At 34.9% G+C, this 17816-nt stretch overlaps 1 protein-coding gene across 1 annotated transcript in view; it reads left to right on the top strand.

Annotated features, from left to right (window-relative positions):
* ORC5 (origin recognition complex subunit 5) overlaps positions 1-17816 on the top strand; it is an 82177-nt gene that overhangs the window by 20963 nt on the left and 43398 nt on the right. Inside the window, exons 6-8 of the mRNA XM_081079346.1 lie at positions 3495-3625; positions 12172-12220; positions 12309-12399. Coding sequence (XP_080935472.1) covers positions 3495-3625; positions 12172-12220; positions 12309-12399 — 271 coding nt within the window. The remainder of the gene's footprint in view (positions 1-3494; positions 3626-12171; positions 12221-12308; positions 12400-17816) is intronic.

Genomic DNA, 17816 nt, shown 5'->3' with positions numbered 1-17816 from the left:
GTCTAATATTGAGGACACCCTCTCCTCTCCATGAATACTAGGGGCCCAATTTGGAATTTTTGTTTTCTGGTCTCTGCCACATGCAGACTACTCATCTTTTGGTAATGCTCCCCCCCCCCCCCCTTCTTCGGGTGGTTTATAGTACAGTTGATCAGTTTTTGGTTTTTGGATCAGGATAAGCTATGCTCCGATAATAAACCATTTGAAAATCTCAGTGACTTATAATTTTCTACCTCACAACCTTTTTGCTATTGTGTCCTACATTTTTACTTCTACATTTGTTATAAACCCCATAATACATAAAATCAAAAAAGAAAATATGGTTTATTGTTTATCCTACTTGAGATTTGTTGAGCTTCTTGGATATAGTTTCATTAACTTTCCAAAATTTTAGCCATTATTTTTTTAAAAATGTAACCACGTCCTTCACCTTTTCTGGGACTGCATTACAGGTATGTTAGACTACTTGATATTGTCCCACTGAATCTCTTTATTTAAATTTTTGAATCTTTTTCTGTTTGATTTGGGGTAGTTTTTGTTTCTTTGTTTTTAAAAGTTTACTGACTTTTTTTTCCTGTAGGTCTAATCTACAGTTAATCCCATCCAGTGGAATTTTTTGTTATACATCTCTTTATGGTTTTGTTTTCCTTTATGTCCTTGAGCATATGAACATATTTATAACAGTTGTTTTAATGCCCTTGTCTATTAATTCCATTACCTCTTTCAATTTGGATTTATTTCTGTTGACTAATTTTTCTCTATTCTGGCTATTCATTATGCTTAGTTTGTTTAGTAATTTTTGATTGAATGATATTGTGTTCTTTTGTTAATTGCATGTTGGACTCTTTTCTGGTAAGCATTTAAATTACTTGAAGCTATATTAGACCCTTTTAAGGCTACTTTTAGACCTTTTTAAGGCTGCTTTTAAGCTTTTTTTGGAGCTAGACTGTAGATAAGTCTTTATTCTACGGCTAATTTTAGCTCCACTTATAAGACATAGCTCTTCTGGGATCTGTGCTGAATGCCCCATGCATTCTGTAGAGGTTCTCTATTCTGACTGGTGGGAACATGAATGATTCACAGCCCCGTGTGAACTCTGTAAATTGTTTGACTTACAGCTTTCCAAAATTGTTTTTTCCCAGAGGTTCTTGCTTGTCCTCATGGGGTTTTGCTCTGTGCATGTAGAGACTGATATTAAGTCAAGACTCAAGGGGAACGCTTGTGCAGATTTCTGGAGCTCTTCCTTGCATAGGTCCCTTTTCATATGTACTCTGCCTCTCAAATTCTACCTGCTTTAGCTCCCTCTGCTCTCATCTCTGTCTCTCTCACTCAGTGAGACTAATGGACTCCTTTTGGAACTCTCCTTATACCACAGTTCTAAAATTACCTCTAGTTAGAAAGCGTGGCTGATGGTGAGATCTCATTTATTTCCCTTTTCTCAGGTGCCACAGTCCTTTACTGCCTGTTGTTTGATGTCTGAAAATACTTGTGTTCTGTATTTAGTCTAGTTTTTCGTCATTTATTACAGGAGGGTATTTCTGGATCCTCTTACTCCCTCACAACTGGAAGCAGAAGTCCCTCTCCAAGTTAGAAATGGTTGTTCTAATATGTTAGACTATACTTTGGTAGTGAAGTTTTAAGATACCAGGAAAGCAGTCAAATGGTTTCTCCTTCCCATTTTTTACTACTTGTTAGTGCACTGTTTTTAACTTGGGATTCTTAATAAGTTTGAATAGTCCTAGACTATCAAAGCTGGCATGACTTACTTTAATGTGGAGTTGTACTCTGAGAGTTTGTCTGTGGTCTATAAGTTGGGTTACTTTTACAGTAACACATTGAAGATTTCTAATTCTTATAAGACTTTCATCAGGACTGAAATGGGCCAGTGGTAACATTTAATCAACTTTCACACGAGGCACTAATAAGGGACATCTACATAGAGATGTTCGGGCGGACCTCAGGAGTGCATTCTGAGCTGGAGACTTAGCTGTTTTCTAAATTTCCTCATCCATCTTTTTTGCCTGTGTATTTCTTTCCTCCTTCCTTCCTTCCTTCCTTCCTTCCTTCCTTTCTTCCTTCCTTCCTTCCTTCCTTCCTTCCTTCCTTCCTTCTTTCTATCCAGTTATTTGATGACTTTTATATAAAAACATCTTTATCTCCAAGTTTTAAGACACCTTTGGAAATTTTCAGTGTATCAAATATTTTCCCATGCATAATTTTAAAAAGCTTAGTGACATTAGATTTAAGTTTTGCTATTAGAATATAAAAATACATAGACTCTAAAGTCAAGTTTTAGCCTTTGTGTATTTTTTCAGTAGCTGTGATATAAAAATGCAGATCAAGTAACAGTCTTCCATCTGGAATCTGTTCAGGATAATATTTTAAGCATGAAACTAAGCTTTGAAAGAAAACTTTTTTTGGGGGGGGAGTCAACTGCCCTGTTTAAAAGATCCCCATAATATAGCTGTTTCTAAATTTCTGTTGATGAATATTTATTGATAGTCCACATGTATTGTTTGAGCGTGTACCTGTATCTAACATACTGTGAGGAACAAGAGAACAGGAGAATGGTTCAAGTCAAGAGCTGTTGGTAAATAGCGTGGTATCCATGTTAAAAATGCTCTTAATCGTAACCCTTAAACAAAAGGAAAATTACATGATCAGAACATTCTGTAAGAGTTTTTACTTGTAAGTATTACATAAGTCTTGAACCCTGTGGAACTAGGTTTACAGTACCAGTCATTTTCAAAGAATTCTAAATTGAGAAGTGTAAAGAGACCACTGCACCAAGAAGTCAGAGGGAATTGCAGTAAGGAGTGAGTGACTATTTGATTCATGTACTGTAACTGGAAAATTTTGAATAATAGATGCTTGTTTCTCTTTAATTTTAACTGTGCTTCTACAATATGATATTTCCAACAGAATTAAATACAAGTTTAAGAATCTGAACATGTGATATTGTATAAAGAGTTTAAGACAGAAAAGAAATAAAGATACCAAAATTGTAGGGAGAAAATGTTTTATAAAAAGGGGAATGACAAAATATGATGATTTCATTAAAATATTTATGAATTCATTTTACAAAAACTGAAGAGCATTTTCCACTTTGGTGGCAGGACCCCTAGTTTATGTAGTACTCCTTGTTTTTACAAGTTGATTTACTTAATAGGCAGAAAAATAGAATGGATTGTTTTTTTTGTTCTTGATACTGATTTTACTAGTAATAAGGTTCTTGAGATTATCTTCAGATGCCATTGTTTGTTTAATATTTGTCTTAAGCAACATTTACTATTTTTTTTTTAGAACATTAGATTTATAATTGATTTGCCTCGGGTTCAAAATTTGTATTACTTTTCTAATCTTGTAATATTTTTATCCCTTAATTATTGCTAGGTATATGTATTTATTGTTTTAAACCTTTGTTATAAAATGCTAGAAGATTTAACTAGGGTGCTGTACTAATCATTCTGAGTTCATTTGTGTCCTGTGAATAGGGAACCTTCAAAAGATCCTGTCCCACGATCATCCTCCAGAGTATTCGGCTGATTTCTATGCTGCTTACATTAATATTCTTCTTGGAGTTTTCTACACCGTCTGCCGGGATTTGAATGAGCTCAGACATTTGGTAAGTGAGCAATTTGCTTTAAAAAAAAATTTATGTCTTAATATTCTTCCATGTACAAATGGTGTGTGACAGATTGGAAGTGAAAATTTATTCTGGAAAATTTGAGTTGGGTTTTTGAAACTAATACACCCTAAGAAGGTAGAAATCTGTGGGTTAGTACAAATTTTGACCTGATTAGAAAATTTTCATTTATCTTTAGTTATGTCTTTTCACAATTCCTTAGGAGTGTTTTCCTCTTCTTTCTTTCCTTTCTAATTGCAGAAAATCTAGAGTTCCATTAAAATCAAATGAAGAATAAAGAAAGGTGTAAAAACTTAATAAGCAATTTTACATCTCTTTGTTAATATTTCTGAGAAGTATCTTTCATTTTTTATATATGTAGTGAAAGTGGTCTGGAATCTAGATGAACATGAGTATGATCAGAAGCTTTAATTACAGGTCTTTCATTAGCCATTGACTTTTTGTTAGTAATCTTTATATAAAAATTACTTTTATAATTTGTACAAAAAATTACCTCAATTTTTTTTAAACATTAGAATAACTGTTTATATTTCACAGACAGTTGGGAAAATGATTGTTTACTGTAATTCTTTTCTTTGACCTTTCCACTTTAATTGTGGGAATGTGAATGAAAGAAAGGAGGCAAGAATGTCTGGTTTCCCTTTTAGAAACCTTCAATTAATAATACTTAGGCTCTCCCTATGTAACAGAAAATAGTAATATACCTAAGGCTGGGAAACAGTGACTTTCAAAGTAACTTTCTATATCTCTTAGCACATTTTCTTTGCTTTGCTTTTTTTTCCCCTCTGAAAAGTATTACACAGAGGGAGTCCCTATGTGTGTTTGAATGTGTGTTTAAGACGTCATTAGGAGATGACCATCTAAACTTTTGTTCACCTGTTGTTCCTTTCAGAAGTTTTAGATTCCAGGCCTCTTCTGATTTAGCTGTAGATTGAATCATTTTCTGAATTAAGAAAAAAACAAAAGACAAGCTATTCTAATTTAAATTCATCACTAAAATCTCTCCAGGAGTTCAATATCTTGGATCGCTGGTGCCCAGGGGAAATGACAGCAGAGGTTTTTTCAGAGAGGAGAGAGGATCAGTGACTGATTCCTGGGTGAGACTGAGATGTGAGCAAATATTCCTCTGTCTTTCCTGGGAAATAACCTGCAGTTCCTGCTCCTCAGCACTGATGTCCGTGAATCCAGTGGGAATTTGTGTTGGCAGCCATTTCACATAGATTATAGAAGAAGGAAGAATTATTTAGGGAAACCATTTCTAAAAAAAGAAAATGTAAATGAAGAAAATATATATATTTAGATATGGTATTTAAGTCCTTTGGGTTTCACTGAGGAATGATTTTATTTAGGGATGAGGTTATAGCTTTTTTTGTTACTGTTACATCATACGAGCTCACACAGTTAGGGTCGCGAACTCATCCTAGGAAAAGTGCTACATGCCTAATTGCTGAATATCACTATGGTCATCTTCAAAGGACTCCCCCTGGGAAGCTATGCATTGACGCCAGTGTCTAGTCCACCCTTCAAAGCAGTTTTGGAACTCTTTTTCTGGAATGGCCATCAGAGCTGTCGTCGTATTACACTCGATGTCCTGAATGTCATCAAAATGTCTTCCTTTCAATATTACCTTTATCTTCAGGTAAAGAAAGAAGTCATTGGGGGCCAGATCAGATGAATAGGGAGAGTGTTCCAATACAGTTATTTGTTTACTGGCTAAAAACTCACTCACGGACAGTGCTGTGTGAGCTGGGACATTGTCGTGATGCAAGAGCCATGAATTGTTGGCGAAAAGTTCAGGTTGTCTAACTTTTTCACGTAGCCTTTTCAGCACTTTCAAATAGTACACTTGGTTAACTGTTTGTGCAGTTAGTACAAATTCATAATGAATAATCCCTCTGGTACCAAAAACTGCTAGCAATGGCATTGCAACAAGTTCGTGAACTTAATTGTCACAACTTGTATTCATAAACTTGATGCTTGAAGTGTGGTCTAAACTTAATGGACTATTAGTAATACTTACAAAAAATGATCTTTAAGCATTGGAGAAAAAAATAACAGTGTTGTTATTTTCTCCATATGTTTAGGAGAAAAAAATTTCCTTTTTTCCATCAAATGGATAGTGTTGTTTCAAAGTTTGTAAGTGGCATATTTCTTCAAAGTTTAATAAATTATATGCAAAAGATTCTTTTCAGTCAATTCAATCTGCTTTAGGAGTTGTTGTTTCTTTAAGTAGTATTACTTTGGAGGCCAGCACAAGATAGGAGAAATTAAAGTACTATTTTGATTATTCATTTAGGTTTGTCTTCTCTGACAATCCGTACGATAGTCCTAAAAAGTAGTAATTATAATTTTTAAAAAGGTCAATTGAAGAAGTTAATTTTTTACTCATATAAATGCCAAGCACAGAATAATTCATTTTCTAAATAAGTTTTACTTTTGCATGATTTTTTTGTTAACATGTATCAGAAATTACTCAGAAAAATGATTGCTTAGCCAGAGCTTAGCAGTCCTTTAGAGTGCAATTCCGAGTTTCTGCTGCCTGGTGGTGGTGGTTTTTGTGTGGGCCTGTGGCTAGTGGTGGTGACTGGTGACATAGTGACTAAGCAGAAGCTGCCAAATAATTGAAGTATATGTGGTGGAATGAGCAGAGCACTTAATGTTAAAATACCTTAGCTTTAACATTAAATACCTTAGCTGCTTACCAGCTGTGTCATGTTGGGTATGATACTTCATTTTCTGTACTTCAGTTTCCTCATTTCTGAAGTGCGACTAAGAATACCTACCTCAGATGATTTTTATGGGTATAAAATGAAATACTCTGTATTAAAGTGCTTATAAACAATCCCTGTATAAATGTTAGGTGATATTACTGATACCACTAAGTCATTTGAATAGATATTTTCCTTCTAAAATATCATTTCTGAGAGGGTCATTTATATTTTGTGAATTAATTGATCAATATAGCTGCTTTTCTTAGTCAGGACCCAGCAATTCCTATGGAATAGGAGTTTTGATTTCACTCGTGAGCGTGGAGTAGATGGCGCCCTGGATGTTTGAAGAGTAGGAGAGTGGGTACTGGGAGCAGGATAGTGAAGGAGCTGGTACAGAGAAGCTGCATAAAGTTCAGATAGAAAGCTGCTGCCTCACACATAGCTTAGCCATCTCACGTGCAGCTGACCAAGCTAATCTCTGACTACTTCAAATGGTAATCTCAAATTCCTTTACGTATTTTTTTATTTATTTATTTTTTTTAAGGAGGGCACAGGTCACAGTGGCCCATGCAGGGTTCGAACCGGCAACCTTGGTGTTATCAGCAGCGTCCTAACCAACTGAGCTAACTGCCACCCTTTTACATATTTTTTAAACAATATTTTTGATGAGGAAGCAATTGTTCTGAAATGGCTGCAAACCTCTCCTCCAGCTATCAGTGGATTCTTAAAGACAGTGTATACTAATGTGTTTTTGTACATACTAGATTTTTGCTTATTTTCCATATGATTGTATGATAGGAAAAAATGGTCTCTGTGAACTAAAATGAAAAAGATTATAAAATTTTGTGAATCAAGAATCATGGTGTCTGGCTCCACAGCATAAGCTCATAAGTATTATACTATTATTAATTCAATTAATCCTTACAAGTCCTGCAAAGGAAGGTACTATCATGAATCCTCATTTTTTGTCTTCCTTTACCACATCTGTGATTTTGGCCAAATTACTTAACCTTTTTGAACGTGAGTTGTCTCTTCTGTTAAGTAGATATAATACCTACCTCAAAGGAATTTTGTGAAATAACAAGAAGGGAATGCATGTAAAATGCCTGATAACCTGTTGGAGATCAGTTAATTTTAGTTTGCTTCCTTCTTCTGCTGAACAAAATTTCATGGGCTTAAAAATAGATTGAGATCTTACTATCTGCAAGAACATGAACCGGAGCCCAAGTATGGAGACTGCTAGTACCTGCTATAGGTTTATATCGTATATTAAAGTCATATATTAAAGTTTGAGGGGTAATCTGGCAGAACAGCTATCATCCCATTGATTGCCAAAGTTGATTTGAGAGGTGGCTTGGTGAGTGGGTGTCCTTTACCACTTTATTTCCCTGTACTGATTGCCTTATGGATGAGGTGGTTTTTTAATAGAGAAGAGCTATTCTTTGGTTAAGGGTACTTAAGGGAGAGGTAGAATCTTTAATTAGGAGACATGATCTAGTTAGGTTTGTTTTCATTTTTTTACCTTTTTGATTAAAATATACCATTACATATAGAAAAGCACAGAAATAATAAATATGTATCTCATTGATTTATCACAAAACGAAAACACGTGTGTAAATAAATCCAGGTTAAACAGAAAATTACCAGCATCTCAGGAGCCCATTTCATGTTTCTTCCCAATTTCTGCCTCTTCTTTCCTCCCCAAAGGTAAATCACTGTCCTTACTTCTAATATCAAAGATTAGTTTTGCTTGTTTTTGAACTTTTTATAAATGGAAACATAAGCATGTGTTCTTTTTAAAATCTATCTACTTTTGCTCAACATTTTGAGATATTCATCCATGTTAAATGGAGCTAGGGCATATTCTGACAAGTCTTCTTTAGACTTGGAGTGAGCAGGAAGTGGTATTTAAGTCAGCTTTCCTAGTTAGGCCTTTACAGGGTGCCTTCACTTATGGCTTTGGATAATTAAGAATCCTTTTTGTATCACGACCACATTCAGTTATATTGACATGTTATTAGTTTGCTCTAATTATTTTATTAGATATAGTCTTTACAAGATAATAAGAGTATTGGCTGTTTTTAAATTTTATTTAAAAAATTTGGAAGCAATTTTAATTTATAGAAAAATTGCAAATACAGTAAAAATAACTTTTCCTCTTTTTACCCCAGAACATTTGAGAGTAAGTTTTGATGTCCCTCCTGTCACCGCTGAATGTTTACTGTGCATTTCCTACAAAGACATTCTCCTACATAACCACAGCACAGTCATCAAAAATCAGAAAATGATTTATTCCTACAATCTGATGCTCAGACCCTATTCAAGATTTGCCAGTTGTTCCAATAATGTGCTTAACAGCAAAACAATTCAGTTCAGAATCACCACATATTACAAATTAGTTGTTATGTCTCTTGAACTTTCATCTGGAACATTCTTAGTCTTTGACTTTCATGAGCTTGAGACTTTTGAAGGTTATAGGCTAGTTGTTTTATAGAATCTCCCTCAAGTTCGATTTGTCTAATGTTTCTTCATGGTTAGATCAGATTATGTATCTAACAGGAATATCACAGAAATGATGCTGTGTGCTCATTGCATCTTGCCTGTCAGGTGTTACAAGATTGGATTGTATCTCATTACTGGTAATGTTCACTTTGATCATTTGATTAAGATGTTTTTTTCCCTTTGTAATTAATATGTATTTTGTGGGGAGGTACTTTGAAAACCATGTAAATATCTTGCTCCTCATCTGAATTTTAACTTGTTTATTTTTTCATATCAGTCTGGCTTCCACATATCCTATTTTAAGACAGCGTGATTATCGGTGGTTCTGACCTAATCCCATGAGTCTTTTAAAAGGGGTGAGTTTTTCTCTAGCTGATTAAAGAAGTGGAAGTCAGAGATTTGAAGCATAATTTAACTTCTCTGTAAAATGGGGATAATAATAATGTCTACGTCATAGCGTCATTGCTGCATAACAAATTACCACAAATTTAGTGGCTTAAAACTATGCACATTTATTAGGTCACAGTTCTGTAGGTCAGAAATGCAGGCTCTGTGCTGTTGGCTTCTCTGCTCAGGATATCACACGGCTAAAGTTAAAGTTTTCGCTGAACTGAATTCTCATCTTGAGACTCTGGGGGGAAACCGTTTCCAAGTTCATTCAGATTGCTGACAGAATCCAGTGCCTCTTGGTTGTAAGAATGAGGTCCAAAGTTCCCTTGCTGGCTGTCTTTCTCTGGCCTCCTAGATCACCCACATTCTTTTCCACATGGCCCTCATTTACAAGCCAGTAAGGGCATGTTGAATCCTTCTTATACACCCAGTCATCTCTGACAATCCAGGGGGAAACTTCGCTTTTATAGGGCTCATGTAATTAGGTCAGACTTATCTGGTCATCTCCTTATTTTAACTCTCCTTTAATAGTGTAATCTTTGCATCTACAAAATTCCTTCACAGAAGTGCATAATTAGTGTTTGATTGAATAACTGAGAGAAAGTGGGTGTATACTAGGGGCCGGGAGTCTTAGGGTCTATCATAGAATTCTGCTTATTACAGTGTATATGTATCAGATTATTTTCTAATAAATAATTTCAAATACAATGATGAAGGTTCTTTGAAAATCTCACTGAGGAAGAGTTGGAAGAGCTTCCCAAATTGCCTGTCCTATCTTGTGGCAACCTACTCAGTATTCTTCATATGTTGTTTTGCATCTTAAAGCAATGCAAATTTTTCTTTGCATTGTAAGGTGAGTACTTAAGGCATATTTCTTTGCATTGTAAGGCATATTGCAGGTTGGGTTCCAGACCACAGTCAGTAAAGCGAGTATCGCAATAAAGCGAGTCGTAGCATTTTTCCTGGTAGAAGGTCTTGCCTTCAGTTTGTGAAAAACACAATATCTGTGAAGTGCAATAAAACAAATACTATATTTTGCCTTGTATAATGTGCACTTTATTGCCCAAATTTGTGAGGGAAAAATAAGGATGAGCATTATACATGGATAGTAGTAATTCTGTATCTATATAAATGTTTTTAATTCTATTATATTCGTATGCAAAATAATACCCTGGAATACGATAATTGATTTTCTTGAATTTATGATGAACTGGTTCCTGGCCTTCTGAAGATGAAGAGTTCTTGGCCTTTTATGAATGTAAATATCGTAAATTTGTTACCGGTACAAAAAATTTCTTGTACCTTGTATCTGTTCTCGTGTTTTGTAATTATTTGTTACATAAAATTTCTTGTACCATAATATGTTAAAAAATAAATGCTTAAATTCCTTCATAATAGGAAAAAACAAGTACCTAAATGTAAACAAATGAAATTTGAATTAAAAAATTAAAACGTAGGATTTTTTCCCCCTGAAAGCTTGGGCCCAAAACATGCGTGCACATTATACATTGCAAAATACAGTATGTCTGTATTCTCTGTTTCACCTGAATGAGACTTTGATAACATGGCATCCTTAATTTGTTTTGAAGTAAATTCCCAGAACATCACACAGATCCACGAGCATAAATTCAGGCATTGTAATCTCTGTGTGTCTGTAGGCAAATTATATTTTGCTCTGTTCCCTCAGCTGACAAATGGGTATAATAAAAGTGTACTTGTCAGTAATAAATGGGGTAACAGATGGCCATAATTAGTTCTTGATAATTATGCTTCTGTTACTCTTATGAGTACTAGTATTCCCTGAGCACTTGGTTATTTCTTAATAAAGTTACGCCTCTCCTCCGCCACCTTTTCATTAATGCAACTAGTTAAGAGTAAACTATATACTTAAAAGTTAAGGAATAACGAGGAGTTATGTGGAAAAATTTATAGTGGTAGTAAAAAAATCAATATCAAAAAGTCGTCTGCTTGGACTTTGGAATTATTTTTGTGATTTTGTTAATAGCCTTTTTATTTTCATTCTCTGGGTAATTAGAAGGACAGTTTAAAATACTAGTGGGCTTGAATATAGATTTTGTTGTAAATAATCCTAATTCAGGGAAGTGAGAATTTGCCTATATTTGAGGATTAATGTAGGAGAAATGGGCATAATGTTGGAGAGCATCTTTGAATGTTAATAGCCAAAGTTGTGAAAAGTATTTTGTATTTGAACAGATATTTTGTTTGTAAATTTCCACTTGTTGGTAAAGGGTAGGTTTTATAGGTTTACTTAAATATGCAGACTGGACAATTATCTGTTCTCAACTTGTTTAAACAGCCTTTTAGTAGAATGCAGTGCTGACTCATGAAAAACTATGTGATATGATTAGTTAGTGCTTTTCAGACTTCAGAATACATAGAACTCCTTGTTAGAACATAGATTCCTGAAACTCATCCTCAGAGACCCTGACCTAGTATACCTGGCTGGGATGGTGCCAAGAACTTGAATTTGTAACAGTCTCTGGCAGTGCTACCAGTTGAAATAATTTGAGTTGTACTGAATTAGATGATGTTTAATTTGTGAGAATGATCAGACCTTGAAAATAATGGGTTAATTTTTTGGGCTACAGGTATATTTTGTTGTATGTTTTATGGTCCTTTGTGACATAATTATGACCTAAAATTATAAATTATGCTTTGTTATATTACTTTATATCTCAGGGCTAATACATTACGGCAGGATTTAGTCAACTAAGGAATATTTTGCATATTGTTTTGCAACCATTTTTGATATTTGCTGTTTTATTATTGTAGTAATAAGCTATAACAACATTTTACTTGAGCAATTGTATTGAAATAAAATTGCCTGAATTGTAATAAAAATTTTACTTGAAAAATAATTCCTAATTGTGGTAGATAACTACTTTTTTTCTTTGTTTACAGGCAGTACTTAATTTTCCGAAATATTGTGAACCTGTAGTTAAAGGAGAAGGTAACTATGTAATTTTATTTATTAATATTTCCTTTTAAAAAAATTTTATAAGCTCTAAATTATTGAAATTTTCTCCCCTTTGGGATAGCAAATGACCGTGATACTCGCAAACTCTGGAGAAATATTGAACCTCATTTGAAGAAAGCCATGCAGACTGTTTATCTCAGGGAAATATCAAGGTAATATTCTGTATCTTTATTTGGGATATTTACTAAAATATACATGTTTTCCTTTACCTTCTTCACATTTGGAAAAACCTCTGGAGGTTTGTATTATTTCTTATTGTTTTGGGAAGGAGAATTTTTAACCTGTATGTTACACAATTTGAAACAATTGAAAAGTTTAAAAATCTGGATAGCTACAGGAAAATCAGTTTTAGGTTTGTTTTTTGTATTTGTTAGATATTTGAATGGTATGAAAATTTGATTATTGAAGAAATATATAAATCAAATCGTAAATCTACATTTGTCTTTTACTAGAATTTCCCAGTAATGAAACTGCTCAGGAGACATGGTGGCACATAATGTAGTGGGAAGAACATAGTTTTAATTTCCAGCTCAGCCATTTCTGCCTTATGTGGTCTTAGCAAGTCACCTAGAAACTCCAGTCCTTAGCTTCTTCCTCTAACAGTCCTTAGAAGGTTTAAATAATATATATGAAAGTGATTTGTGAATAATAAAGTGCCTTATAGGAGTTTGATTAAGTCTAGGTTACAAAGCAACATAAGAAATTTAAAAACATCAACAGTATCTACTTTTCTTACTTTCTAGTCAATTTTATTATAATTTTTCTCTCATAAATCCCTTATTCTCTAAGCTACTTTACTAACTTTGCTTTCAATTTAATTCAGTGATTAAACTATAATTGAGGTTAAAATTTAATAGTTTCTGAAACAGTAGAAACATTGCAAAGATACTAGTATTCTTCTTTTCAATAATAAAGTCATTGATGAGAGGTTTTGGAAGTCACAGAATAGAAAAGCTTGTGATCTACTCTTTTAAAGGTAGAAAAATGTGATGTTTGTTAAAACAATTCTTCCATAACAATGAAAACACAGTTTTCCATAGGATAATGATGACCACCTACACCTGTTCTCTTTATAAGATCAATAACAAAAGCAAATAAAACCACTTATAACCCCTTCCTACAGCACAACTAGGAGTCTATAGAGTTGACTACAAATTCAGTTTATTTGTAAATGGTGAAATAACAAGTCTGCAGAGCCAGCTCTGGAGCTCTTGTTGAAGTGCAATTAAGCAAAGACTGCAAGGAAAAGAGGAGAGGACAGTGGGGGCAGGGGATGGGGTTGCCTAGTAGTGGTGAAATACAGAGGAAATCTCCAGAAAGAAAGTCTAACCTGAATGAGAAAATACTGAGAACAGGTCTGAGACCTGAAGGATTAGAGTACTGGCTACTGGAGAATAAAGATGAAGTGTTTTAAGAGTATGTAGGACAAGAATTAGCGTGGCAGTCCTGGGAAAGTACTATTTCTGACAGGAGACAGGGAAGTGAATTGGGAGGACATGGCATCTCCTGGAGGTGTGGTAGTGAAGACAGAAGCAAAGGATAGAAATAGGGATAACACCCTTCCCGCCTACCCCCACCTCTGTCTGTCAAACAAAAAGATAATGACAAAATCAGAAGATAAGCCAATCTTTCCCCATTCAAATGGCACTATGTATTAAAGAAACTGTACTTCATTATTCTTAAAGAAAACAGTACTTCAAAATTAAGAAATCTAAGTCATTCACAACCCTCACTGCTGCATTCATAGAATCATCTATTTGCTGATTTATGCAAACCTTGGGCATTTCAAAATGAACAGAAAACAAAATGGAAAAGCCATGAAAAGGTATTATAAGAGAAACAGAATATGTGAAGAAAAACATTTTGAAACCGGAGGCAGCAAGTCCGGGGCTCATGCTGCCTGCGCTGCTCAGCCAATACACCAACACAGGAGTTGGGCTATAGGATAAGAGTTTGTTACCAGAGCACTGGTGGTCTGAGAAGACAGGGGGTTAAGACCTCCAAAAATTGCCTTAACATTCTGAGACGGGCTTCGGGTGTTTAAGGGAAAATCTGGGCATTCCTCCAGAGGCCATGTGACAAGGCTGTGTGCCGGTTCCTGGGGTCTGCCCTTTGGTAATGTGGTTCTCCAGTGGCATCAGCAACCCAGGAGCTGTGATGGGAGTAGCCGGGAATCAGTGCTAGACCACAGAGATGGTGATCAATAAGTATAAAGGTATTAATCAAGTTTCAGGGTAATTTTCTAAAGCAGGGAGCTGGGTGGGACATTCAGCGCTCAAGCCGCAGGGGGACAGTCTATTACTCAGCTATAGGGCAAGGAAAGGTGAGGCCGGAGTCACAGGGAGGCCTCCACTATGGGGGTCCTAACCGGCCCTGCTTTAATTTCAACTGAGAAAATTGCCCCTTCCCACCCTAAATAAAGCAGAGCTACATGTAACACAATATTCCAACTTGCTTTAAAATTTTTAAACAGCATTTTCAGATATGAAAAAATACCTTAAATTAGAAATTCAACACCTCAGAACAAATAGCCAAAGAAGAGGAGGATGGGAAACAAAAATTAACCAATCTCAGGAATGAAATCCAAGCAAAAGTAATCGTCTCAGAAATGAAAATGAAATTTTAAGATTTCCAAGGGAGAATGCATTCAATTGAGAATATAACAAAGGATAATGAGGAGAGGGATGAAAACAACCAAGAGGACAAAACTAAATAGAGACAAATAATAAAGTAGAATGTAATAATTGTGTTAGGCAAAAAAGAGTCAATGTATGTATAATTGGAGTTCTTGAAGAAAGAAAACGATGGATATGAATTAAAACTAGAATCTAAGAAAACTTTCCAGAAGTAAAAGAAGACCTGGCTCTACATAATAATAAAAGATTCATCTTTCCATTTGACCTAGAATAGTCAATTTGGAGAGACTGCCCTAGTCTATTACTCTGTAACGAATGATCACAAATCAGCAGCTTAAAACAAGACACATTTATTTGCTTACATTTCTGGATTCAGAAGTCTAAAATGGGTGCATAGGGCTGCATTCCTTCTGGAGGCTTTTGGGGAGAATCTGTTTCTTTGCTTTTTCCAGCACCTAGAGGCTCCCTGCATTCCTTGGCTTGTGTTCCTTCCTCTGTTTTTAAAGCCAGTAATGTATCATTTTTATCTTCTCCCTGACCTCCTATCTTTCTCTTAGAAGAATCCTGATTACATTGGGCCTACCTGGGTAATCCAGAATAATATCCCCATCTCAAGATCCTTAACTCGGTCACATCTGTCAAGTCCCTTTTACCGTGTAAGGTAATGTTCACAGGTTCCAGGGATATCCCATGGACATCTTCCGGGACTGTTATTCAGCCTACGGCAGAGACTTTCTTGTACTTCCAGCTTTAAAAGTAAACATTAAAGAAAAATGCATCTCTGACCTAGGCAAAAAGATTGATCACTTACCAAGGCAAGTAAATCTAGTGAAGACAAGAAGTATAACAACATTTTCAAGAAACTCAGGGAGAAAGGAAGTGTGAGGCAAGGAATTTTATATCCAGCCAATCTGTCATTAAGCTATCAGGGCTATAGAAGAACAGTTTTAAACATGTAAGAACTCGGAACTCTATACTCAGTAAACTCCTTCTGAATAGTCTACGCATGACAGTGTTGGTGCAACAGAGATGACTGCAGAAACTGGCAAAAGGACTTATGATGAGCACTAAAGCTAATTTTAGCTCAAAACTACAAGGTGGAAACAAAGGTAGAAGAATACCATGTATATATGTGTGTGTGTGTGTATATATATGCGTGTATATGGTGTTATATAATACATATACCATATATATGACATTACATATGTACACGGTATGTGTGTGTGTATATATATTTTTATGTGTTCTATGGTAAAAATAATACAGTTACAAAGTTAAAAAAATATGAAGAGAAGGGAGAGATAGGACAAAGTAGAACAAACTCATTGTTGAAGAAGAGATGAATATCAAAGAACAATTCAGAAGTTAAAACTATATTTTAAGAGAAGTGTACTCAAAAAAGTTTCACATCCATCCTATCCCTTTCACTCTTTATAACCACATATAGCATTTCTGGTCTATTCTCTATCTTTTTTCAAAAATAGGCAAACATATGTATCTTTATATATGCAAAGGCATCTTCTTTAGTCAACCTTAGTCAAATTAGTGAACCTCTCTGACTCTCAGTTTTGTCATTTGTAAAAAAAGAAAAATGGTAGTCTTTCAAAAGTTTATGTGGGTTAAGTGGGATATGTTAAGAGCTGGATTCATAATAGACATTTAGTAAATGTTAGTCTCCTCTCTTATGATTAAACATGGTCAGTTTTTCCCTGGTCGTCCTTTGAGAGCTTAAATAACAACATTAAATGGGTAATTGCTCTATAAGAAAATCTTAACCAATTTAAAATTGCTAAGTCTTGAGTTATAAGATTGTAACGGATAAAAATTTATTTTTGTTGGCACTTATAAGAAGTAATGAATGTGAAAATACTTTCTAATCTTTGAAGCACTGTTCAGCCATAAGGTGGAGAAAATGATCTACTTTGAAATTCAGTTTGTTATACTAGGTTTCCTTTCCACAACTGTGCTTGCAGACTTGAAAAAATATATACAGTTTGATTTAGGGTATTTAATTGTTTTGATATGGCATTTACTTTTAAATTAGCATATTAAGAGCCATGTAAGAGAGTTTTCGAGTTGGAGGGGGTCCTTCCGGATCATTGCATCTAACTGCCTTTTCGATGAGGTTAGTGATTTATTTTGGGTCTCGTACAACTAAAACTTCTGTCTCCCAGGGCAGTCTTTTCACTACACTATGGTGTGTTTCCTTGTGATTTTGAGTTGACATATTATAATCACTTAATAGTCTTAATAATATTTAGGGCTGTTTAGCAGTTTTAATTGCAAGTAAGAGAGTGGGACAGTGGAAATAGCATGCAGTCTGCAGGCATTCTATAAGGATTTAGTTCTTAGCTCAGCTATTGACTGGCTGGTGTCCTGGGCAGCTTAACCTGTGGGCCTCAGTTTTCTGATATAATGATACTTATTCTAAGAGATTGTTACTGAGATTGGAAATAGCATAAAACAATTGTATCTAATATGGTAACTGGAACATTGGGAGTTTTACTGAATGATAGGTGATACTATTTATTTGTTGGTACTTTTTGATAGCTTTACAATTATGATCAGAGGAAAAGAGATTTCAAAAAATTAATATCTGATTGTTGGTATATGAGTTCATGTTATTCTGATATACACGAAATGATTTTATAGAGGTACAAACGTATACGAGGTGTGACAATTAAGTTTGCGAACTTGTTGCAACGATGTTGCTACCTTTTTTGATATCAGAGGGATTATTCATTATGAATTTGTACTAACTGCACAAAAAGTTAACCAAGTATACTATTTGAAAGTGCTGAAAAGGCTACGTGAAAAAGACCTGAACTTTTCACCAACAATTCATGGCTCTTGCATCACAACAGTGTACCAGCTCACACGGCACTGTCTGTGAGGGAGTTTTTAGCCAGTAAACAAATAACTGTATTGGAACA

Source organism: Rhinolophus hipposideros, assembly GCF_964194185.1.
Source record: "Rhinolophus hipposideros genome assembly, chromosome: 18".
NCBI classification, from domain to species: Eukaryota; Metazoa; Chordata; class Mammalia; order Chiroptera; family Rhinolophidae; genus Rhinolophus; species Rhinolophus hipposideros.
The sequence above is the reverse complement of the archived record's forward strand: the minus strand, read 5'-3'. Positions and strand labels throughout refer to the sequence as shown.